This window comes from Canis lupus, chromosome X (assembly GCF_048164855.1).
Source record: "Canis lupus baileyi chromosome X, mCanLup2.hap1, whole genome shotgun sequence".
In the NCBI taxonomy this organism is placed as follows: Eukaryota; Metazoa; Chordata; class Mammalia; order Carnivora; family Canidae; genus Canis; species Canis lupus.
The window spans coordinates 1,591,772-1,615,948 of NC_132876.1; the positions used below are offsets into that span (position 1 = coordinate 1,591,772).

General features: G+C 56.9%; 1 protein-coding gene across 8 annotated transcripts; it reads right to left on the minus strand.

Annotated features, from left to right (window-relative positions):
- Positions 1-2,552: 2,552 nt before the first annotated feature.
- On the minus strand, positions 2,553-23,985 carry IKBKG (inhibitor of nuclear factor kappa B kinase regulatory subunit gamma). 8 transcript variants are annotated; one of them, XM_072816397.1, is made up of 10 exons: positions 23,847-23,985; positions 19,968-20,169; positions 16,575-16,786; positions 10,646-10,764; positions 8,590-8,742; positions 7,969-8,065; positions 6,702-6,845; positions 6,298-6,440; positions 5,848-5,909; positions 2,553-5,640 (listed from the first exon to the last, which is right to left on the minus strand). In XM_072816397.1, the coding sequence occupies exons 2-10, from the start codon at positions 20,152-20,154 to the stop codon at positions 5,498-5,500; spliced, it is 1,260 nt and encodes a 419-aa protein (XP_072672498.1). In that variant the 5' UTR covers positions 20,155-20,169; positions 23,847-23,985; the 3' UTR covers positions 2,553-5,497. The 8 variants fall into 8 exon arrangements, with proteins under 8 accessions (XP_072672498.1, XP_072672499.1, XP_072672497.1 ...); XM_072816398.1 differs by having other exon boundaries at positions 6,702-6,836; positions 23,847-23,972; XM_072816396.1 differs by having other exon boundaries at positions 23,380-23,972.
- Positions 23,986-24,177: the final 192 nt, after the last annotated feature.

Sequence of the window (24,177 nt, forward strand, 5' to 3'; positions counted from 1 at the left end):
TAATAACATGACTAATTCAAGGGGTGGCATCTTCCCTTGGCAACTTGCCTTTGGAAAGAAATGCAATGAAGTTTATATTTCACTATGGCAAAGATTTCCTAAAGCAGACTAGCTTTGTCTATTAGAAAAATTTGGCCCCAAACAAAAAAGGAGCCTAACCCCCAGTACACACTTACTGTATTGTGATAATCTTTCAGAAGGAACTGTGAATTAGTTTTCGAAGCTCTATTCAAGTCACATGACGTGAGTATTAATTTATTATCAACACTGGCTAGGGGATCCCTGGGTGGCACAGCGGTTTGGCGCCTGCCTTTGGCCCAGGGCGTGATCCTGGAGACCCGGGATCGAATCCCACGTCGGGCTCCTGGTGCATGGAGCCTGCTTCTCCCCCTGCCTGTGTCTCTGCCTCTCTCTCTCTCTCTTTCTCTGTGACTATCATAAATTAATTAATTAATTAATTAAAATAAAATAAAATAAAATGGAGATGGACACGGAAATACAAATCAAAATCAAAACCACAATGAGATCCCACCTTACACCAGTGAGAATGGAGAACATTAACAAGTCAGGAAACCACAAATGTTGGAGAGGATGTGGAGAAAGGGGAACCCTCCTGCACTGTTGGTGGGAATGTGACCTGGTGCAGCCACTCTGGAAAACTGTGTGGAGGTTCCTCAAAGAGTTAAAAATAGAGCTGCCCTACGACCCAGCAATTGCACTGCTGGGGATTTACCCCAAAGATTCAGATGCAATGAAACGCCGGGACACCTGCACCCCAATGTTCACAGCAGCAATGTCCACAATAGCCAAACTGTGGAAGGAGCCTCGGTGTCCATCGACAGATGATGGATAAAGAAGCTGTGGTCTGTGTATATAATGGAGTATTCCTCAGGCATCAAAAACGACAAATACCCACCATTTGCTTTGACGTGGATGGAACTGGAGGGTATGATGCTGAGTGAAGTAAGTCAGTTGGAGAAGGACAAACATTATATGGTCTCATTCATTTGGGGAATATAAATAATAGTGAAAGGGAATAGAAGGGAAGGGAGAAGAAATGGGTAGGAAATATCATAGAGGGAGACAGAACATGAAGACTCCTAACTCTGGGAAACGAACTAGGGGTGGGGGAAGGGGAGGAGGTGGGGGTGGGGGTGACTGGGTGACGGACACTGAGGGGGGCACTTGACGGGATGAGCACTGGGTGTTGTGCTATATGTTGGCAAAGTGAACTCCAATAAAAAGAAAAAAAGAAAGCACATCGCCGTAAGGCATCCCCGTGAGGCAGCGCTTCCCGCACAGGGCACAGCCTAGTGCTCTCTTTCCCGGGGGGATCTTGGCAGCTCCTGTCCGTGGGTCGGTGGGTCGGCGAAGCGCATAGGATTGGTGGCAGCCCCGTGCATTTGGCTGCCGCCTGCTGCAGCTCCCAGTCATTGGTCAGCGGCTGCTCGGCCTTGCCCCCCACCCCCCCCCCGCGTCCACGTGTCAGGGAGCAAGAGCAGCCCTTTGCCCTGAAGGCCGCTGGGGCACAGCCGCCCGCCGTGTCAGGCCCCCTGTAAAGCCGGGCTAGTGTACAAGGGGATTGGGCTGACGTGTGTCCCTCTCTCCCCAGGGACTGCGGACCCCCACGCCCCCGGGCCTCCTGGGAGCCCCGGCCTTCCCGAGGGGCCCGCTGTCCGAGGTCGGGGGGCTGCGCCCCGGTCCCACGGGCCCGCCTCCTGACATCACGGGGTCCCCCGGACCCCCAGAGGGCGGCCACGGGCAGACGCAGGGCGAGGACTGCCACCCACGAGCCAGGGACCCAGGCCCGCACCGCCTCACTCTCAGCCCGGAGACCCCCGCGGCCCCGGAGGTGCTCGGCCGGTGTCGCAGCCGCCCCGGCCGATGCTCGCGCAGTGCCTGGACAGCGAGGCGGCCGCGCTCCCTGCTGGGCAATGGCAGCCCCCCCCCCCCCGCGGCCGCGCCGCCTGCCAGGTCGAGGCCACCCGCGTACAGCCCAGCGCCGCGTCACTGCTGCCAAGGCTGGCGCCCACGTGCACTCACGCGCGGCCCTGGCCGTTCTTGCACAGCCACGCTTCGCAAGGTTTGTGTCTGCGGGCCGCAGGCGGCACACCCCGGAGCTTGGCTCCCACGAGCAGGGCTCCCACCAGCAGGGCTCCCCCGAGCAGAGCTCCCCCAAACAGGGCTCCCGCCAGCACAGCTGCTCGGGCAGGGCTCCCCCGAGCAGGGCTCCCACCAGCAGGGCTCCCGCAAGCAGGGCTCCCGCAAGCAGGGCTCCCCTGAGCAGGGCTCCCCGGAGCAGGGCCCCCACCAGCAGGGCTCCCCCGAGCAGGGCCCCCACCAGCAGGGCTCCCCCGAGCAGGGCTCCCGCACCGGCCGCACATCAGCAGAACCCACAGGCACCACCACGGTCACCCCAGGCCCTGGTGGCCACCACGCCCTCCATCCTGCCACGCCGGCCCCCCGGCCCACCAGAGGTCTCCCTCTGTTCCTGGCTCACACCCCTTTTCGCCTGGTTTGCGTGTTTCAGGTACAGGTCAGGGCCGGAAGCGTTCTCATTGGCGACTTTATTGCTCACCTGGGTTTCTCTTAAGCACCGACGAGCGGGTAACAGAGGGCACGCGTGTGCGAGCAACAAGAGGGGACACAGGTACAGCAGGAGGTGCTTCTAGCTGTCTCTATCGGCAAGGCCAGGGCCAGGAGGGTCAAGGGGCCACAGCGAAGGAGGCAGGCAGGCTGCTTCCCCCGCAGGAGGCATCCAGACGCTTATTCTGGAAGCCCGATCTAGGGAAAGCCAGAAGGGAAGAAAGCGGAACCCCCCACTTCAGACTGAAAGGTCTGGCTTAAAGCCCACGCCGCCTGAGGCACACCGGGTCACACGGGGTGCCATCAGCAGCAGGCAGGGAGCAAGCGCACCCCAGGAACGGAAGCTTCGGAAGACCCGTGGCGCTCAGCCGCTGCCAGGCCCTGCCCCCAGAGCGTGGCTCCGCCGGCCCGGGGCCCAGGCACGAAAGGCTGCACAGCTCCTGGCGGCTGCTGCTGCATGGCCCGCATGGACGCCACAGCCGGAACCCCAGGAAAGTTCCCCAGGAAGTCACCATCTGCCTCTCACTGCACCTGCATCTCATCTTCGTCCTTTCAACTCCCTTTCAGAGGAGGAAGCCAGAGGAGGACTCGAAGCCCAGCCCTACACCGCTGGTGGCTGTCACCCAGGGCCCCGGTCAGTCCGACTGCTCTGTCCTATTGCAGGCAGCCTGCACCCTTCCTTCTGCCTGCAGCCACCGGCCCTAACCACAGTGTCCAGCAGGAGACGAGATGTCCCGAGGAGCGGCAGTCCCCACACCTGCAAGGGCCTGCCCCACACCACACCAGCTTTCCTTCCCACGGAGCGCCAAGTGCCTCTGCAGCCCAGCGGCCACCCTCACCCCAGGGGACAAGCCCCCGCAACGGAGCTGCTGGTCCTGGAGACACCGGTCCTCAACTGCACCTGCCCTAGTCTGTGGGCCCCAGGAGATATCCCTGTGCCGGGCCAAATGGTGGCCCGAAAGACATATGCATGTCCTAATGCACAGAATTTGTGATTACGACCCTATTTGGGAAAAGTCTTTGTGGATATAATGAAGATAAGGACCTCAAAATGACGTTAACCTAGATGATGGAGGTGGGCCCTAAACCCAGTGACTGGTGTTCTTGTAAGGGACAAGAAGAGAAGATGCAGTCAGGAAAAAGAAGAGGCCACGTAACCACAGAGGCAGAGAACGGAGTGACACGTCTACCGGCCCAGAATGCCACGGGCCACCACCCACGGAGGCTGGGAGACAGGCCTGCAGCTGATCTTTCCCTGAGCGCCTCCAAAAGAAACCAACCCTGCTGTCACCCTGATTTTAGCACCATGAGAGAATGAATTCTTGTTGTTCTAAGCCAAGCTGGTCATTTGTCACAGTGGCCACGGGAAATAAATATATCCCCCGAAACTGAAGTGCTAATGCAGAAAACTGCAGGTCAGGACTGAAACACAGCACCCGGGAGTGGGGAGCCTGTCTGCGCCTTTAACGTTTTCCCAAAGTTCAGTCATCTGCGAGGAGACACCCGGGCTCCGGGAACTGGAAAAGGTGCTCCCGCTGCTGCACACGCCAGGCGCCCCCCGGGCCAGTCTCGTCTCCAGAACGGGCTGCCGGCCAGGCTGTCTTCGGCGACACCCCATTCCCAACCAGGGGAGGCCAGGGCATTCTTCCTCCACTTCTGATGTCCTTTGCTGACAACTGCGGGCTTAACGCCCTTGGCTTTGGCAGCCCTTGGCTTTGGCATCCGAGGAAACAGCCAGAAATCTTGCAAAGCAACAGTAAGGGGCCCTCTAGCGTTCAGAACCTGCCAATTGTCACCAAGTGGCTTCCCTTCACAAGGCTGGGGCATTTGGGGCTGGTGTGGGGAGCAGCATCACAAGCTTCTGCAACGTGATGAAAGGCAGCCACCACACAGAGCAGCAACACTCTCTGGGAGGACAAGAGCACGCAGTGGTGGTCGGTCGGAAAAGGAAAGGAAAAGTGCGCATGTGGAAGCACCTCCCTGTCAAACCATGAGCCCGTCACAACAATGGTAAACCCAAAGCAGGGAAGGGAAGGTGCACAGACGTGGCCACGCAAGGATGACCAACTTCAAGCCCAAAACACACTCACACAAAGTTAGAGGAAGAGAAGACAGTGGCAGTTTCTATCATACACAAGAGCCCATCCCACCAGTGACCAAAGAGCTCAAACCCACTGAGGAACAAAAGACTTACAGCCCAACAGAAAAATGGGCAAAACGTACAAATGAGCCATTAAGAGCAGAACTCGAAAAGGTCCTTCAAGCTCCGCAAACACGCTCAGGCTCAATAGAGAGCGCCGTGCCCGACAAATGGCAAAAGCCCGCAGGCCGGGCACCCCTCGTGTGGGCAGGGCTCGATGCTCAGCGGTGCTGCTTCTAAGACCCTGACCCAAAGAGACACGTAAGTGACGCCCAAGGATGTTCAGTGCAGCATCGTTTGTGACAGTGAGTGGCGAGGGCCCAAGTGTTCATCTGAAGCTGACTGGTAAAATGGGCCGGCGGTGCAGCCTCCAAATGGAATACCACGCGGCCCACGAGGGTGCTGGGGCCACGGTGTGTGGAAGCGTGGGCGGGAGGCAAGGCTTCTGCCCGTCTTGGCTTGAGAAGTTCTCTGAGAGCCCTGGCCTTGATTCTTGAGTTCCCCAGTGGACGTGGAAACAGAGGGAGCCCCAGGGCAAGCAGTTCAAGCGGACAGAACGAGCAAAAGGAGCAGAGCATCAGGCCTAACCGGGGTTCCATGGGCCCTAAAAGAGGCAAACCAGCAGATGGGGGAGCTGAAGCATAAGGTCCTAGAGCTAGCTCGTGGGGCGCACAGAAGTGGCCTGTTCTGTGTCACCTAGCCCGTAACTCTGGACCGTGCGGCAGGAGAGCTCGCACCGGGCCGTCCTGTGCTGCTTACTGGCAGGCAGCCCTACTCGATGCACTCCATGACGTGTATCTGCAGGGTGTCCATATCAGGGGCCTGATACTGGCACTTGGGGCAGCAGAAGTCCGGTGGCTCCTCGGGGGGGCTTCTCCTCTGGATGGACACGGGCACGTGAAAGGAGGCGTGAACTGGAGAAAGAGAGGAAGCATCAGAGAGGACTGAGACTTGCTAGGCCTGTCGGGTCGGCCACTGGGGTCACCGCCGCTTGCGTCTTCCCTCTCAGCCCGCCCCGTCCCCAGGAGGGGACTGCACTCGGGACAGTGACTCTGGGGAGGCGAGATGGGCCCTTCTCTGGCACCCTGCCCTCTCCATCCCTTCTCCGACCGCTCACTCACCTGGGGTGACGGGTAAGGGAGCCTGGGAGACCTCCACGTGCCGCTTCCTCAGATCTTCAATCCTTTGAGAAGAGAAACTGTCAGATCAAAAGTATGCACGGAGGGGATCCCTGGGTGGCTCAGCGGTTGGGCGCCTGCCTTCGGCCCAGGGCCTGATCCTGGAGTCCCGGGACAGAGTCCCATGTCAGGCGCCCTGCATGGAGCCTGCTTCTCCCTCTGCCTGTGTTTCTGCCTCTCTCTCTCTCTCTCTCTCTCTTATGAATAAATAAATAAAATCTTTTAAAAAAAAAAGTATGCACGGAGCCAACGGAAGGATGGGGCAGGACAGGGCAGGAGAGGGAGAGCGGAGAGGGAGGGCCGGCTCAGCCTAACCTGACACACGCACGCGGTCACCACCGGGACCCCCGCACCCAGTCCCACCCCCCGTGGGGCGGGCCCTCCGAGGCCCACCTGGCCGACTCCTGACAGCTGGCCTTCAGCCTGCTGTACTCCCTCTGCAGCTGCTCCAGCTGATCCTGCAGGATCTCCTTCTTCTCAGCCAGCTTCTCCCGGGCCTGCCTCTCGGCCTGGAAGTCGGCCTTGTATATATCCGCCTGGCAAAGCCAAGAGAGGGGCACGCCCGCCAGCTGTGGGCCATTCACTGCCTGCTGGGGGATCGGGGACAGCCGGCTCCCACCCTCCCAGAGCCGGGGCACAGAGAGTCACCGCCAAGCGCAGACAGATCAAGGAAGAGCAAGGGGCTCAAAGGGCTTCCGTGAAGCCACCGCAAAATGACACCAGGGACATACCAGGGCCCAGGGCCCAGCAGGCCCAGTCGGCTGACCCGCACACGGGCCACAGAGAAGTGCCCTCACCTGAGCCTTTAGCACCGGGACGGTCTCCATCACGATCTTGTGCTGCTCGGCCTCTTCCTTCAGCTTGTCGATCACTTCCTGTTTGGCCACCAGGGCCTCCTCGGCCTGCTGGAGCTGCTGCTTGAGATCCTCCAGCTGCATTCCCTAGGAACGGGCAAGGGGGAACTGCGGGAGCCCAAACTGGCCCGTGGCAGGCACCAGGCTGCCACCAGGCCGGCTGCTGCTCCAGGTGAGAAGAACCAAAAGGAATCAATGAAAGATGGGCCCTGGCTGGCCAACCCTGGAGTGGTGGAGAGCACAAGACGACAGGGCGTGCACGGCACAGGAAAGGCAGAGGCTACAGGGAACCTTTGACATCATGTGGCACAACTTCCCACCCAGGCCAACACTCCCTTCCCAGAATCCCCAGCCGGACAGCCCACCTCTAACCTTTCAGCGGACAGGGCCATCCTCCCTCCTGAGGCCATCCCCTCCACGCTCAGCTGCTCTCCCGTGCTAACAGTCCACCACATGCCGCCACGAAGCTGAGACCTGTGGGTCCTGCCACCCTGCCATCCTACAAAGGTCTGCTGCTCCCTCCCAGATGCCCTCAGCCCCCCATGCACACACGCAGATGCATGCACACACAGACACAGCCACACATGCCAGCAAGCCTTCCTCCTGCAGATCGAAAGGCCACAGTTGTGTAACTAACTCTTCCTGGTGTGGTCGGTGTCAGGTGTTACCCTTACAAGCCTTAGAGATGTCCCCTGGGTACATTCGGGTTTGACAGCATCCTTCTTAAAACGCGATCACTTGACATTGCACCCAGTACAGGTCTGATGAAAACCAACCAGAAAAGGGCTCCCAGCACCACTCCCAGTAGTGTGATGAAGTGTCCCACGCCTCACCTTGGCTCTGGGATCTCTGAGCCAGGAGCCAAGCTGGTGGGAAGGACTGGACACGGAGACAAGCATGTTCCCAGGCCACACAGAGCGCCGCCAGAGGCCCGGCCCAGGGGACCGTAGGCCACACACAGCACAGCCCTAGGATCCCAGTCTCCCACCACCCGCGCTGAGCTGTCACACTGCGACCTTGACAAAGGTCTACGACAAGTCAAACATCCCCCCCAAAATCAAATTCTGGCAAGTGTTCAAATAAGAACTTGAGCTCCCATGGCCCTAAATCAGTGGCAGCAGGTCCCGAGCTCTGCTGTTTCTAGGCGGCAGGGAGAGGAAGCGAAGCAAAGTCAGTCCTACAGTCCCCGCGACAGCCCCACCATACTCACTCGGTTTCGCTCGCTGCTCACCATGCTGCTCTTGATGTGGTTGTCATACTCCTGGAAGAGCTGGTGATAGGCCACCTGTAGCTGGGCCAGCTTCCGCCTAAGGAAGAGGAGCCTTTGCTGGAGAAACCACCTTGTCCTGACCCCGCTCCACGGTCCTCCTCCTCATGTCCACAGACCAGAAAGGGGCTTGCTTGCAGGGTGCGTTTGTGCCTTCAAGGCCAGCAGCCCTAAGACAGGCTTTACTAAATGCTTAGTATCCCTTTGTTTAAGGCTAACGTTTTTAAAAATAAGAACCGTCTATAATAAAGTGGAACAGTCCTGGGCTCTTCAAAAAAGTGAACTCTGTGAAAAACACAGAGATGTGGGAGAAGTGTTCTAGATTAATGGAGACTCCAAGGCACACCAACGGATGCAATGCAGGGCCTGGGACCAGACGCTGTTGCCACGTGGGCCCAAAGGGGGCGTCCGGACGTGGACTGAAGAGCACATACCATCGCATCAGAGATGGATCGTGTAGGTGTGATGACGGTAAGGGACGGCCCGCAGACGGGCTCGCTGACAGGCAGAAAGCCCCCGATGGCCCTCTGGTCTCTGTCCCCCCGGGGGCAGGAAGCCACTCACTTCTCCTCCGAGGCAGCCTGGCGCTCCATGCGCAGGGCCGCCTCCACGCTCTGGCTCTGCATGCGCAGCTGGTCCACCTGCACGCTGTGCTGCTGCTGCAGCGCCTCCCGCTCGCTCTCCAGCTGCCGGGCCTGCTCGCTGGCAGCCCGGGCCCTGGCACGGGGGAAGGGGGAGGTCACGGGAGGGCCTCGGCAGGAGTGGGGGGCAGGGTGTCGGGGCGTTCACAGGATCCCCGCGGCACTGAGGAGGAGCTCGAAGCCCGACGGCCCTGGAAGCTCTGCGGCCTGCAGGCAGAGCGCCGTCACGGGGGCAGGAGTTGCTCAGAACATCCTGCCAACGCACAGCCGATCTGCCGTGAGAAAGGATGTGGCTCTCGGATGTCAGGGGGGCAGGGGGGACACACGGTTACCAGAGATGGGACAACCACAGAGAGCCAGCTTGGGGGCGACTCTTTCCCTCCCAGTCACTGTTCTAGAAGCGGCAAGAAGGCGGCTGACCCACCTCCATGGCTCAGCTGCAGTCCCAAATGCATCCGCCTGCAAGAGGAGCCTCCCCAGCCTGGCTGGGTGACAGCAATGGTGCCACAGCTCGTCTCTTCTCACCAGGCCCTCCATGCTCTAAGCCCTAGCACCCCCTAGCCCCCAATCTCCCATCTCCAGTCTCCTATCTTCTCACAGCTCCCCAGATCTCTAACCATGTCATCCTGCTGGCCCCAGGCCCTGCACGGTCCCCACCCCACCGCAGAGGCGACAGGGGCTGCTAGGGCGGGAGGGGGTGGGGCCTGCTGGGGATCATCGCTGGTCTCGCTGTTTCTCCACACCTGTCCAAACAGACTGAGCACGTTTCCATCTGTGAGCTGACGTGGTCATCACCAGGTGGGCCCGCTGCCTGCCCGGGGCGCGGCGCAAGGGTGAGTGCCATTCCCGCAGGACAGACCCCAGGCTCGGGGGACCTCCGTGTGTCAGAGGCGTGAAGCTCTTCAAAGGGCCACACGGAAGGACCTGAGACACCAGCAGGGCTGTGAGGCCGAGCTGTCCAGCTTACCATCTATATGGCCAGCCACAGGGGATAGGACACAGAAGGACACTGCCTGGGAGCCCACACTTGCTGACGTCTGTGCATGGTCGCTAATGGACCAAAATTGCCCCCAGCGGTTTTTTTTTTTTTAAGATTTTACTTATTTACTCGTGAGCAACACATAGAAAAGGCAGAGACACAGGCAAAGGGAGAAGCAGGCTCCCTGTGGGGAGCCCAATGTGGGACTCGATCCCAGGACCCCGGGATCACGCCCTGGGCCAAAGGGCAGACACTCGACCACTGAGCCACCCGGACGCCCCACCCCAGCGGTTTCTTTCACGTACACAGAAAACAGGCAGAAAGGACACCAAATTGTCCTAAAAACAACACATGGGATTGTAGACACCTGGAGGCCGGGGCGGGGTGGGGGGACACAGGGGCAAACAGCAACGCGACAAGCCCAAGGCGAGCAAGCACAACCTTGTGACACCTTTGCTCACACTCCGATTTCTAGATGGAAGCACGTCCACAAGGTCCCCCCAGCGTGGACGACGGCCAACACCATCCTGCCCCCTCCCCTGGGGGGAAGGCAGCCCTGCCGCCACCACGGGGGTCCACCTTTCTCTCTGGAGGGCAGCACCCGGGGCCGTGAGAGCCGAGGAAGCACTGGTGCCTCAGACCCGGGGAGCCGCTTACGGGAACCCCGCCGCGCAGAAAAGAGCAACTGGCCGGCCGCTGGCTTCAGCGGGCCACTTGCGAAGTTGGCCCTCGGGGGGCACCTGGGCGGCGGGCTGCGGGCTGCGGCGAGTCCCCTACGCCAACGTGACCCCCATACTGCAAAGGATGGTCCCTGTGCCCGGACTGCTCGCACGACAGGAGAGTTTGTGCAGCGCCTGCTCTCCCGTGGGAGGCGGGAAACCCTTTCCCGGGATCATTACAGCTGAGCCCTCGCGGACGAGGCCGCCAGACGCCCCTCAGCTGCCTCTCTCTTCTCGGGCACCCCAACGGCAGCCCCGGGGGGCGTTCCCGTCCCACTCACCTGCCCTCCAAAGCCTGCCGCTCCTTGGTGGCGGCCTCCAAACGACTCTGGCTCTCCTGGAGCTCCCCCAGCAGGGACGTCACCTGGGCTTTCACGGAAGCCTTGTCTTCAGCCATCTGCTGCATGAAAAAAAGCCACTTCCTGTCAGTGATGCTTTCTTGCCAGCTGCCACCCACCCCCGACATCCCCGAACCCCAGGGCAGCTGGCAGGTACTAAGACATGTCACCTGAGGGCTTCTGTCCTGCCCCCAACACCACCACCCGTCTCACCACTCACCTCTGGAAGCTTCCCAGGCCCCCGCAAGGAACCGTCCCATGACCCCACACTCCCCAAGCCCTCCTCATGCCTGCAGACACAGGGGCGCAGAGCTGCCTCGAGTCCTATGAGGCTGACGAGCAGGCTGTGAAGAGGGAGTCCAGCAGGACGTGGTGCCGAGGGAGGTTAGACCTCATGGGTCTAAACACACGCTCCAGGGGCGTCCGGGTGGCTCAGTGGTCGAGCGTCTGCCTTTGGCTCAGGGCGGGATTCTGGGGTCCTGGGATCGAGTCCCAGATCAGGCTCCCTGCAGGGAGCCTGCTTCTCCCTCTGCCTGTGTCTCTGTCTCTCTGTGTCGCTCATGAATAAATACACACTCCACTCCGCAGGCCAAGGCCACCAGGAGAGAGCCAGCCTGACACCTTCCAGAAGGCCTCTCTAGCAGTGACAAGACTCAAGAGTTGTCCGAACTCCCCGATGCCCGGTCCCCCTCATCCAACCATCCAGACGAGGTCCCTGGCGACCTCCGGCCACTCGGCCCAGATTCGGCGCCCAGCCCTCCATATCCAGAACCCTCGGCAGCAACGGCCACTCCCGGCCCCCGAGCCCCTGCCGCGGCCTCCTGTGCGCGCACACACCATGCCGGCCACTCCCTGCCCTGCGAGCGCAGTCCCAAGGCCCGGGCCCTCGTGCCCCAACGTCCCTGGGTGTGCCCTCGACGCCTGCCATCCCCTGCAGGCTGACAGCTTCCAAAATCACACCTCCAGGACAGATTCCTGCCGTGCGCCCCGGCCTAGCTATGCAGCTACCTGCCCCCTGCCTCCACATCTGTGCCTTCAGCAGGCCCGGGGGTGCGGGCCCACCCTGCTCAGAGGCCCTCGCCAGGAGCTGCAGTGACTCCCACCTGGGCTCCCATCCACTCCTGGGTCTTCTATGAAGAATCACAGAGTGGGGAGCTCGAGACACTAACATAGCACGTCCCGGTTTGGGAGGCCAGAAGTCCGAGAGCAAGGTGTGGGCAGGGTTGGTGCCTTCTGAGGGGTTGCGGTGGGGGGACGTCTGTGCCAGGGCTCCGCCAGCCTCCTGGAGGCTGCCAGCAGTCCCTGGCGCTCCTTGGCTCGTGGGTGCATCACCCCAACCTCTGCCTCCATCATCACGTGGCTGTCTTCCCTGTGTGTCTTTGCGTCTGTCTCTCCTCCGGTAAGGACAGCAATTGCTGGTTTTAGACCCAGGCTAATCCACTACGACCACATCTCAACTTCGTTACCTCTGCAGACTCTCTTTCCAGAACACATTCTGAGGTACGGGGTTTAGGATGTGGACATTTTTTTTTCGTGAGACACCATTTAATCCCGTAATACCCCTGCACACTCTGTAGCCTACAGGAAACCACATCAGGTCTCACGCTATCACAGCAGCCCCCACGGTCCCTGGCACGCTGGAGTCAAAGCCTCACTCCTTCCACTGGCCCTACTAAGCCCACATAACCAGCTCCTACCATGACTCTCCCCACCCACTCTTTAGCCACCTCCACACGGCTTTCAGCCACGTTTGCCTCTTTGGTGTTCCCTGAAAATGACAGGCGTGTCCCCGCCTCAGGACCTTTGCATATGCTTTCCCATCCCCTAAAACATGCTGCCCCCAGATACCCCTCACTGTGTTCTGGTCCTTACTAGAATGCACTTCAGCAAAGGTCTCCCCACTGACTAGTGCAAATACCACCCAGCACCTGGCCTGTCACATCAATGTCTCCACTTGGATATTTAGCAGTGCTCTCAAGACTGCATGCTCGGGACGCCTGGGTGGCTCAGTGGTTCAGCGTCTACCTTGGGCTCAAGGCATGATCCCAGAGTCCTGGGATCGAGTCCTGCATCGGGCTCCCTGCAGGGAGCCTGCTTCTCTGCCTATGTCTCTGCCTCTCTCTGTGTGTCTCTCAAAAATAATATTTTTTTAAAAAAACTGCAAGCCTGGCAGCCCCCAAAAAGCCAGTTCCACTCACAGCCCTCCTTGTCAGCTGAGAGCAAATCCATCGTCCAGCTACCAGGAGAAAAACCTCGGAGTCCCTCCTGACTCCTCTCTGTATCTCACAGCTCACATCTAACGCATCAGGAAATCCTGTCAAAATATACTGATGGCACAATATGGTGTATCCATTTGATGACGCTAAATGATTAATGTTAACTGTTTAAGGTGAGATAGCGGTTTTGCAGTTAGTCTTTTTTAAATCCCTTCTTAGAGATGTACGCTGAAATTTTCACAGATGAAATCATGGTGTCTAGAACTTGCTTCAAATTAAAGGGGGAAAAAATTAAAGGGGGAATTCCTAGATATTTACCTGATAATGAAAACACATGTCCACACGCAAATATTCATAGCATTACTGGGGGCGCCTGGCTGACTCAGTGGGAGAGGTAGGAGAATCCTGAGCTCGGGGTCATGAGTTTGAGCCCCACACTGGGTGTAGAGATTACTTAAATAAAAAAAACTTAAAAAAAGAAATAGAGAGGCCCGATTGGTTAAGAGTCTGCCTCTGGCTCAGGTCATGATCCCGGGTCCTGAGATCCAGCCCCGAGTCAGGCTCCCTGCTCAGTGGGGAGTCCGCTTCTCCCTCTCCCTCTGCCCTCTGCTCATGCACCCATGCTCGGTCACTCTCTAACAAGCATAATCTTGCAACAGCTAAAGAGTGAAAATTACCCAAATGTCCACGAACTGGTGAATAGCTAAACAAAACGTGGCCTCTCCATACACTGGACCAGGACGCCACCATAAAAGGGAAGGACGTACTCCTACAGGCTACAACATGGATGAACCTCGAAGATATTTACGCTGAATGAAAGAGGCCAGATGCGAGGGGCACGTACTGTATGATTCCACTGGTACGAAATGTCCAGAATAAGAAGCCCACAGACAGAAAGCAGAGTGGAGAGTGCCAGGGGCTGAGGGAAAGGGCGCAGAGTGCCTGCTAATGAGGATGCACTTTCTTTGGTGGGGGCAGGGGTGGATGTTTTGGAACTAGGGAGTGGCAATGGTTATACAAGTCTATGAATATACTAAAAAGCCCCCGGATTCTATACTTTAAAAGAGTGAATTCTGAGGCACCTGGATGGCTTAGTCAGTGAAGTGTCTTCCTTGCTCAGGTCATGGCCCCAGGGTCCTGAGACCGAGCCCCACGTCCGGCTCCCTGCTCGGCCGGGAGCCTGCTTCTTCTCCCCCTGCTCCTGCCCCTGCTTGTGCCCTCTCACTCTCTCAAATAAATTAAATCTTTTTTTTTAATTTTTTTTTATTTTTATTTATGATAGTCACACACAGAGAGAGAGAGAGGCAGAGACATAGGCAGAGGGAGAAGCAGGCTCCATGCACCGGGAGCCCGACATGGGATTCGATCCTGGGTCTCCAGGATTGCGCCCTGGGCCAAAGGCAGGCACTAAACCGCTGCGCCACCCAGGGAGCCCTTTAAAAAATAAATAAATAAAAGGGTTATTTTATGGTGTGTGAATTCTATCTCAGTAAACCTTTTTTTTTTTTTTTTTTTAAATCTCCAGGGGATCCCTGGGTGGCTCCGCGGTTTAGCGCCTGCCTTTGGCCCAGGGCACGATCCTGGAGTCCCGGGATCACGTCCCACGTCGGGCTCCCGGCATGGAGCCTGCCTCTCCCTCTGCCTGTGTCTCTGCCTCTCTCTCTATGTCTATCATAAATAAATAAAATCTTTAAAAAAATAAAATAAACTCCAACCTATGGTTCTACTGGCTTCCAAGTGATGGGCACTTGCTTGGTGCCTGGGTTGTTGTGCCAGTCAACATGGAAGAGCTTCTCTTAGAGGTGCACCTGGGGTGAGGCTGCTGAGTCTGCAACCTGAAGACAAAATGCTCAACAGTTTTTCAAAGTAGTGGCGCCAACTGCCACTGCCACCAGCAACATGAAGCCAGGTCCCCTCCAATAGCCGCTACTGCCAGGCGTGTCAGCCAAGAAAGAGCACTGCGGCAGCGGTCCTGATCCCTGCTCTGCTCTGAAACCAGCATCCCATCCCGGGCCGCACGGACAGATGCCCTGAAGGCATTTAGCAGAGAGCACGGAGTCCACCTGTTCAAGGCTGGGATGGGCCGAATGGTGGCCCCCAAAAGATATGTCCAGGTCCTAACCCCCAGTACCATAGATGGGACCTGATCTGGAGACAGGGGCTTTGCAGATGCAGTCAGGTCACGACCAGTCATGCTGGAAGAGGCGGGGGTGGGAGATACAGTGACTGTGGAGAATTACAAAAGAAATCCGCACAAAAGACTTGGATTCCTTCCAAACCCCTGCGCTCGGTGACCTGACCACGCTTGAACACGGTTTCTAGCAGCCAAAGGCTGCCATCCTGGGAGACCCAGCCCCCCACAGGCATGTCTACCTGGCAAAGTTCAACGATGCCAAATCTGACCGGTTCAGCCACCACTGGACACAGGGGCCCACCCCTTCCCCAGAGCATTTGCTAAGAGGGCTCCCAACTCGAACCCTTCTCTGCGCCTTTGAAACGTCTATGTACCTCCTACAACCCAGGAGGGTCTTTCTCAAGGACCTGTGAAGCCCTCCTTTGAGCTGGACTCCCCATGAAGGACAGAGCCTCAGAAGCCCAGGCCCCATGCCAGAGGGAACCCTAACTTCCATAGCCAGCTCGCCTCCGCATTGACGCTGACCTGACCGACCCTCTGCGAGTTTTCGCTTCAGCACCTGCTCCCTCCTCCTCCTCCTCCCCCTCCTCCCCCTCTCCTCCTTGAGAATACACGTATGTCAACATGGAGCTCAGCTCTTTCCCCTGCTGTCAGTAATTACCAAATAAGACCTTTTCTCACCACGGTAACTATGTCCAGCTGTATTTCTCTTCAACGCTGGCGTCTCTGTAAAAGGAGAGACGCACGGAGAGGGACACGCAGGGAGAAGGCGCTGGGATGACTGACGCGGAGGTGGAGCGATGTATCTACAAGCCAGAGGAGGCCAAAGACGGCAGGCAGAGCCCAGGCTGGGAGCATTCTTTTACTCAGGAACAGGTTCTCCCTGGGGGCATCCAGAATGTACCAACCCTGCCTGTATCTTGCTCTTGGACCTCTGGCCTCCAGAACTGGGAAATAATATGTTTCTGTTTCTCAAAGCCACCCAGTTTGTGATCCTTTGTTATGGCAACCCCAGGAACCTGGCACACTCACCAGGAGCCTCCCAAGTGCAGAAGGTGTAATTCCTTGCGGGGGCGGGGGGGGGGGGGGAACACACCTCTGGGCTTCACGTCTGGGGGGCAGGGCCTGGATATCCAAGGTCACCCGCAGGAGCTCCGGGTCTCCGGGACCCACTCCACACCCAAGGCCCCGGGAACCAGTACCCCGTGCAGGTTGTCACACATCACTACGGGAGACGCCGTCCCTGCTCTCTCCCAGACCCTGCCCTGAGCTCCTTTCGTCCTTGCTGGTTCCAACCCGTGTGCTTTCACCGTGAGTGACCATAACCACCATAACTGTGAGCCGATCTACGGCTCTTCTGAGTCCTGGGAGCCCCCCTGGTGGAGCACCGAGCCTCAGGGCGCACTCGGGGAGCCCTGAGCGTACTGGGACCCCCGTGGTTTTCAGAATGTAGGTGGCTGGTGTGACAGGCGGCCAGAAGCCCCGGCTGCCGGGGAGGGACCCAGGCCGCCCCTCTGGCTACCTGCTGACATCGCTTCAGGTGTTCCACCTCCTGCAGGGCCTGCTCCCTCTGCGTCCTCAGGTCGAGCTTCTCCAGACTCAGTCTCTCCACCAGTTTCCTGGCTTCCTGGAACTTCTGCATGAGGAACTCCTTCTCCTTCCTCTGGCTGCCCTGGAAACGCTGCAGCTCCTCACAGCGCTCCCGGAGCATCTGGTTGCTCTGCCGGATGGCATCTGTGGCAGAGGAGATGGGAGGGAGGTCAGACTCGGCAGGTGGGCCCATCACGGCGCCCTCCCTACTGCGCTGTGCAGCCTCTCACACAGAGATGGCCTTGAAACACTTCTTCCTATTTTGCATAACACTTTCAAAGTTATTTATGGCACTGATAAAGCCCCTAAGTTTCTCCAGAGAGACTGAATACAACAGCTTTGTTTACAAGTGTGTGCCAATGGGACACCTGGGTGGCTCAGTGGTTGAGCGACTGTCTTTAGCTTGGGGCGTGATCCCGGGGTCCTGGGATCGAGTCCCACATCGGGCTCCCTGCAGAGAGCCAGCTTCTCCCTCTGCCTCTCTCTCTGGATCTCTCATGAATAAATAAGATCTTCAAGTCAAATAAAATATAAAAGTATATGCCCAGTGCCACTTTCTTTGTAAGTGGCTCAAACCCATTGGTATCCTGGCCAGGTCCAGGGCTCGCCAGCCTGCCCTGGGGCGCTCAGGCATCCCCTTCAGAATCAGGAAACCCCAGGCTACCCACAGACTCAGGGAAGGCCACCAGGGCAAATGGCCCCTTGGCATCGCTGGCCACAGCCTGGAAGGACCAGAAGGCTCGAAGTGCCCCAGTGAGTGGCCTCCCTGAGCCTCACTGTCCCCACCTGCATGTTCAACAGAAATAATCACACCTACCTCACAGGATCACAAGAGTTAAATGAAAAAGCAAAGTGCTCTGGGCACAATGAACGTTCGAGAAACCACCAGTCCCCCCATCACCAGGCTGAAGGATGAGTATGTGCCAAGGCCAGGCAGTCAGCAGAGGCTGAGGAAAGGAGAGCCACACACTCAGGGACACCCTGGGCAGAAGACCATCGAGGGGTGACAAAACTGATCGGTGACACACAAAGGTTCTCACAACTACAGAACTGTGTAAGATCAGAAAGAGCAGTAGCTTCATGTCACTCTCTAGTCAAAACCCTTCACTAGCTAACTAGTGCCTGTTGACGGAATATTCTTTTACTCAAAAGGCAGTAGCAGTGGCTTCTGAGCCCAGCTCACTCTACTGCCCCCATGTGACCCCCCCTGCAGGGGAGGCAAGCTGAGTGTGGCCCTTAAACAGGGTCTCCTGCCTCAGGCATGCTTCTGCCACCCACCTCCACCCCCCCCACCGAGCCTCAACTCATAGGCAACTTCTTTTTCTATCAAGGTAAAATTCGCATAACCCCAAATTCATCATTTTAAGTATTTTATAGTACACAGTCATTCAGGGGTTTCTGTGTACTCACAAAGCTATGCACAATCACCTCTAGCTAGTTCCAGAACATTCCCATCACCCCCCCAACAAAAAAACCTGAATCCAGTGGCAGTCACTTCCTCATCACCCCCAGCCTCTGGCATCCACTTAGCGGATTCTCCGGATCTGCCTCTCCTAGAAACATCTCATCAACAGACTCCTGTACTAGGTACATGCAACTTCTTTCCTAACGTCCCCCCGAAATATTGCAAGCAAAGTCTACATCCACTCCCCTGCCCCCTCCTCCCTAGGCACAATCATCAGCATTGCTGGGGGTGGACACCCTCAGGGCCCCGGGGGGTTTAACCCAGGGCCTGACACATGGCACCCATTTGACAGAGATGTGCAGAGCCAACACTGTGTGGGGGCAACACACTGCACAACCGAGCGTCAGGTAGCGCAGCTGGAGGCCATGCAGCTTCAAGGTCTCCATGGGCTACTAAAGCCTCAGCTCCCTGCATGGGGAGCTGGTGGTGCCGTGATCCCTCTACAGCCAACCTGCCACACTCTTGTCCCCAAGTCTCCCTTGCCAGAGTACCCTCTCTTACAGCAGAGGCTACACACACAGTCATTGAAAGTGTGCGCCCTCCCCACCTCCAACCTGACTCCCAGCTCTATGTGACCCCAAGACAGTTGACATTAGGGACACCGTTGGCTGTCATAACCGGAAGAGTGCTATTGGCATCTAGTGTGTAGAGGCCAGGGATGCTGCTCAACACCATGCAGTGGCCAGGACAGCCGTAGATGTCTAAGCATGATGACAAGGTGGGGGGCGGGTGAAGGCGGGCACAAATGTGGCCCACGCAAAGGCCGCCAGCCGCCCCCCTGGGAACAGGAGAAGCTGCCCGCGCCCCATCCGCGTGAGGACAAGGCAGGTGAGTGCGCGGAGGTCGAGGTGGGGACGGAAATGGGACCCCTGGCCGCGCTCTCGCCCCAGCACCGCGGGCACGCAACCCCTGACCCAGCCTCCTGCCGGGCCGGCCACGCCCCTTCCCAGGGCCGACCATGCCCCTTCCCAGGGCCAGCCACGCCCCCTCCCCAGGAGCCGCTGGGCCGCTCCCAGTACGGCCTGGCGCTTAAGGGACCGGGATGGAGACACAAGAGCCCGGCCACGGTGGCCCCACTGGGGCAACTCGCAGGGCTCGCTGCAGCCCCTGAGCTCCCTGAGTCCACGCCCCTTCCCAGGGCCGGCCACGCCCCTTCCCAGGACAGGCCACGCCCCTTCCCAGGGCCGGCCACGCCCCCCAGGAGCCACACGGCTGCTCCCAGAAGGGCCGCGCTTAAGGGATCCCGATGGAGACACAAGAGCCTGGCCACCGCGGCCCCACTGGGGCAACTCGCAGTGCTCGCTGCAGCCCCTGAGCTCCCTGAGTCCGCGCCCCCTCCCAGGGCCAGCCACGCCCCTTCCCAGGACAGGCCACGCCCCTTCCCAGGGCCGGTCACGCCCCCCAGGAGCCGCTGGGCCGCTCCCAGGACAGCCTGGCGCTTAAGGGACCGGGATGGAGACACAAGAGCCCGGCCACGGTGGCCCCACTGGGGCAACTCGCAGGGCTCGCTGCAGCCCCTGAGCTCCCTGCAGGGTCGGCGGGCGCTGCAGTCCCGCTTCTCCCTGTGCCCACTCCCGCTTCTTCCCTGTCCTCTCCCTCCCTTCCCTTCCCCAGTGGGGGTCTGAGAGCACTCTAAATAAAAACTTCCTGGACGTCAATCTATACCTCAGAGTCCATTTCCAGGGAATCTCACCTGAAACAAGCGGGAAGGTGGTCGAGTTTGAATCACCAGCTGGCTCTCAGGTACACCCCCACCCAGACCCAGCAAAAGCAGACACAGATGAGTAGACTAAGCCTCCCCCCACCCAACAGGGCTGGGATCTCTGACGTTTTACCCCGCACACTTGCTGCCCTCCTCACCCCGGAGCTCTTGATTCTCCTCCAGACAGCGTTGGTAGGTCTCAGGAGTGCCCTGCTCGGAAGGTAGGTGGAGCATAGCTGGCTTCCCCAAAGAAGACTCTTCACCCAGCACGTCCTGGTCCCCGGCCGGGCCGCCACTGGGCTGCACCATCTCACTTGGCTGACTCTTCCAGGGGGCCCTGCTCATCCAACAAGTCAGGGTCTAGAAGAGAAAGGCAGCAGAGGATTCACATGACACCCCCGCAGAATTCTCTTACCTTGCAGGACAAGGGGTGCAGTCTGTGGAGTTCTGGGGCTACACTTTAAGCAGAATGCTGAGCACTTTATCAAGTGTGATAGAAAGCTAAAACAGGCTTTTTCAGTCTACAAGGTGGCATATACTCTCATTCCGAAGGGAGTTGCAGTCCCATACGTGGGGTCAGAAAGGCCATGCTGCAGCACTTGTTAAAAACTACCAAGCACCTGTCTCCAGGCTGCAAACTAAAATTAAGAATTTCACAAGAGAACAGAAATTAGGGAGAGGGTTATTTTCGTAGGGAGGTGTCAGTGTGCTGTGGATCCTACCTGCTACATACACCTCCAAGCTGGAGTGAAGAATGCTAGCCCCCATCTCCTGTAGTACCTTGAATCCTGACCTCCAAAACCTATGAATGTGACCTTATTCGAAAAAAGGATTTTTTTGCAGGTCTAAGTAAGTGAAGGATCTTGAGATGAGATCATCCTGGATTAGAGTGGCCTTAAATCCAATGACAAGTGTCCTTAGAAGAGGCACAAACACGGAGGCCACATGACCACAGAGATTAGACTGACAGTGGCCACAAGCTAAGGAAGGCCTGGAACCACCTGCAGCTGGAAAAGGCAGGAAGGATCCTCCCCCTGAGTCCGCTGAGGGAGTGTGGCCCTGAAGACACGTTGATTTCAGACTTCTGGCCTCCAGAATTGGAGAGGATAAAGGTCTGTTGTCTTAGCCACTCGGCTTACACTCATCTCTCACAGCAGCTTTAGGAAATTAATCCACGTAGGATGAGGGGCTTCAAGGACACCACTCAGAACCTGATGAGTGTTTGCTGGAACTGAGGGCCTGAAGGGGATATATAGTATCTGATGCGTGCCAAGGAATCTAAAAGTGGGGCAGCCTGGGTAGCTCAGCGGTTTAGGGCCGCCTTCAGCCCAGGGTGTGATCCTGGAGACCCAAGATCAAGTCCCACGTCGGGCTCCCTGCGTGGAGCCTGCTTCTCCCTCTGCCTGTGTCACTGTCTGTCTCTCTCTCTCTCTCTGTGTGTGTGTGTGTGTGTGTCTCATGAATAAATAAATAAAATATTTTTAAAAAGGAATCTGGGGGATCCCTGGGTGGCTCAGCGGTTTGGCGCCTGCCTTTGGCCCAGGGCGCGATCCTGGAGTCCCGGAATCGAGTCCCATGTCAGGCTCCCGGCATGGAACCTGCTTCTCCCTCCTCCTGTGTCTCTGCCTCTCTCTCTCTCTATGTCTATCATAAGTAAATAAATCTTTAAAAAAATATTTAAAAAAATAAAAAATAAAAAAAATAAAAAGGAATCTGAAAGTGGGAGCTGCCCAGCCTAAGACAGCAGGGCAAAGACACATGCAGAGCTGTTTGCATTGTCCTATAAAGTACAGAAGTTGGCCATGAGGGACATCACTAGCCTAAAGGCCTTTTAAATTCTGCCCAAGAAGACTACCTGGAGGAGGAGGCCGATCCTAAGACAAGCTTGCAGGAGCAGGCCCTGAGCTGAGAGAGGATGGCTTTAATGCCATAAACTGTTACATTTATACTGCTCCACTGGATTCCACTGAACTCCCCCCACGAACCCATCGGCGGTATCTGGGGAGCCACTGATCCTTCTCTGAGCTTCCAGAAGAGCCCACTCCCTGGTTCTCCCCCTGCCTCACTGGCTGCTCCTGCTCAGACCCTTTCATTGGCTCTTCCTCACTAACCCAGCCCATCATGTTGTGGTGCCCCCCAAACTCTGTTCTGGGGTCTCTCCTCTACCTAGAGTCACTCCAGTACACAGTTCATTCACCCTCACAGCTTTAACCCCCCACTCTCCAAATTACACCTTTCTTCAAGGTGTAATGATGCTGACGATGCTCCAAATTACACCTTTCCTCAACTCCAGACACCTAGCAAACTCAACATCTCCACTTGGTTAGCTGGCATTGCTCTCAAACTAACCTTAAAATCACACTCCTGACAGCCCCCCAAAGCCAGTTCCACCCACAGCCCTCCTTATTGTCAGCTGATGTCCAGCTATAGGACAAAAACCTCAGACTCCTGTGCCTCCTCTTGACTCCTGTGTCTCTCAGCTCACATGTAATGCATCAGGAAATCCTGTCAAAATGTATCCCAGAACCTACTTGATGACACTAAGCAATTATTGTTAAGTATTTTAAGTGTGACAGTGGTGTTGTGGTTGTTTGTTAATTCTTTCTCAGACGCGTGCTGAAATATTTACAGATGAAATGATATGGTGTCAGGAACTTGCTTCAAATAATGTGGGAACTCCTAGGTATGTACCTGAGAAAAACGAAAACACATGTGTACACACAAATGCTCGTAGCAGCATTATTCACACCAGCCAAAGCATGGAAATGACCCAAATGCCCATCAACTGATGAGTAAACAAAATCTAGTACATCCACATGCTACAAGATGGACAAATCTTGCAAAAATTATGGTAAAAACAAAAGCAAGTCATAAAAGCCCGCATATAATATTATTCCATTTACATGAAATGTGCAGAAGAGGCAAATCCATAGAGGCAGAAACATTGGTGGATACTTAAGGGCTGGGAGAGATGGGGTAATGGGGTGATAGCTAAAGAGACACCGGGTTTTTTGGAGTCCTGAAAGTGTTCTGAAATGAGAGAGTAGTGATGGCTGCACAACCCTGAATATACTACAAACCAATGAACTGTACACTTTACATGGGTGAACTGTGTGGTTTGAGAATTAGATCTCAACAAAGCTATTGAAAATAATAAAGGAAGAGGATTGTAAGGGGTACAAATTAAACAAAATTAACATTGAGTTGACAACTGTCAAAGCTGGAGAGTGAGGACATGAGATTCACCCTACTATTCTTTCTACTTTCGAACATCTTTGAAATTTTTCATAATAAAATGCTCAAAGCATTTCGAGCATCCACCCATCTGGATTACTGCAGTGACATCTTAAAGGTCACCCTGCTCCTATCGTTGTCCCCTATAGTTTGTTCTCCCCACAAGGGCCAGATCAGCCTAAAAGGGAATTCCGATCATGTCCGTCCTCTACACTGTTCCCTACCACAGTTCCTCATTGCCCCGCGTGTAAAAGCCAAAAGTTCTAAAATGGCCCGCAAGCTCTGAACGAAGTTGTCCCTCATTGCTTCCTCTCCGAGTATTCTCCGCTCACTCACTCTGCTCCAGCTATAGTGGTCTCCTTGCTGTTCCTCGAACATGCCAGGAGGGCTCATCCATCCTCGGGTCACAGAAAAGGTCTGAGCTCGGGTAAACATTAATCATTTTTGCAAGGTGAGTAAACTGAGGCACATGAAGATATGTAATTGCCAAACTACATCTGAGACCTTTTAAAAGAATTTAACAAGCTCTTATGCAGTCAAGTTTGATGAACAGAAAATGTCTCCAAACTATAGAAGAGTCACCCACGAAGCAAGGGTGTGGTCAGACTCCGCGACGGCGGCGGGAGGGGCAGAAACAGCCCCAAGGTAACCCGGCTCCTGCATCGGGCCAAGGCGGGCTCTACAAGCAGGCGGCAGAAACGAGCCAGGGCCCAACAAGAGGGGGAAGCAAGGACGTCCGAGCGAGTGTCGGAGGCGGCGGAACGCCCACCAATAGTACCCTGTCTTCGGGAAGAAGACCACACCTGTCAGCAGCGTCGGTCCGACGTGAAAAGGGCAGGAACGGCGAGCCTCGAGCACTCCTCGGACCCTGGCGTTCCGAGAAAGTCCGAGAACCCTTCCCTTGTCCCGCTGCCGAAACCCACACTTCCGGCTTCCGGTGTCGTAGCTGTGAGATCCGGAAGTAAAACACACAAGCCCCGCCCCTGTACGGGAACCGGCGGAGGCGTGCCAGAGGCCGTGCCGGAGGGGAGCCCGAGCCCGCCAGCCCTGGGCGGCCCGCAGGACGTTCCTAGTGATTTGTAGCACCTGTACTTTTCGGGGGCGTCGCGACCCAATCTCCAACTCGTCTCCCGG

Excerpts from the sequence above, each read along its gene's own strand:
- IKBKG (XM_072816396.1), bottom strand. The coding sequence starts at position 23,478 with ATGTTTACCCGAGCTCAGACCTTTTCTGTGACCCGAGGATGGATGAGC. Across the intron at positions 6,846-7,968 it reads TGAGCAGCGAGCGAAACCGA|GGAATGCAGCTGGAGGATCT; the intron begins GTGAGTATGGTG and ends GCCCGTTCCTAG. Across the intron at positions 5,910-6,297 it reads AGCTGTCAGGAGTCGGCCAG|GATTGAAGATCTGAGGAAGC; the intron begins GTGGGCCTCGGA and ends CTCTTCTCAAAG.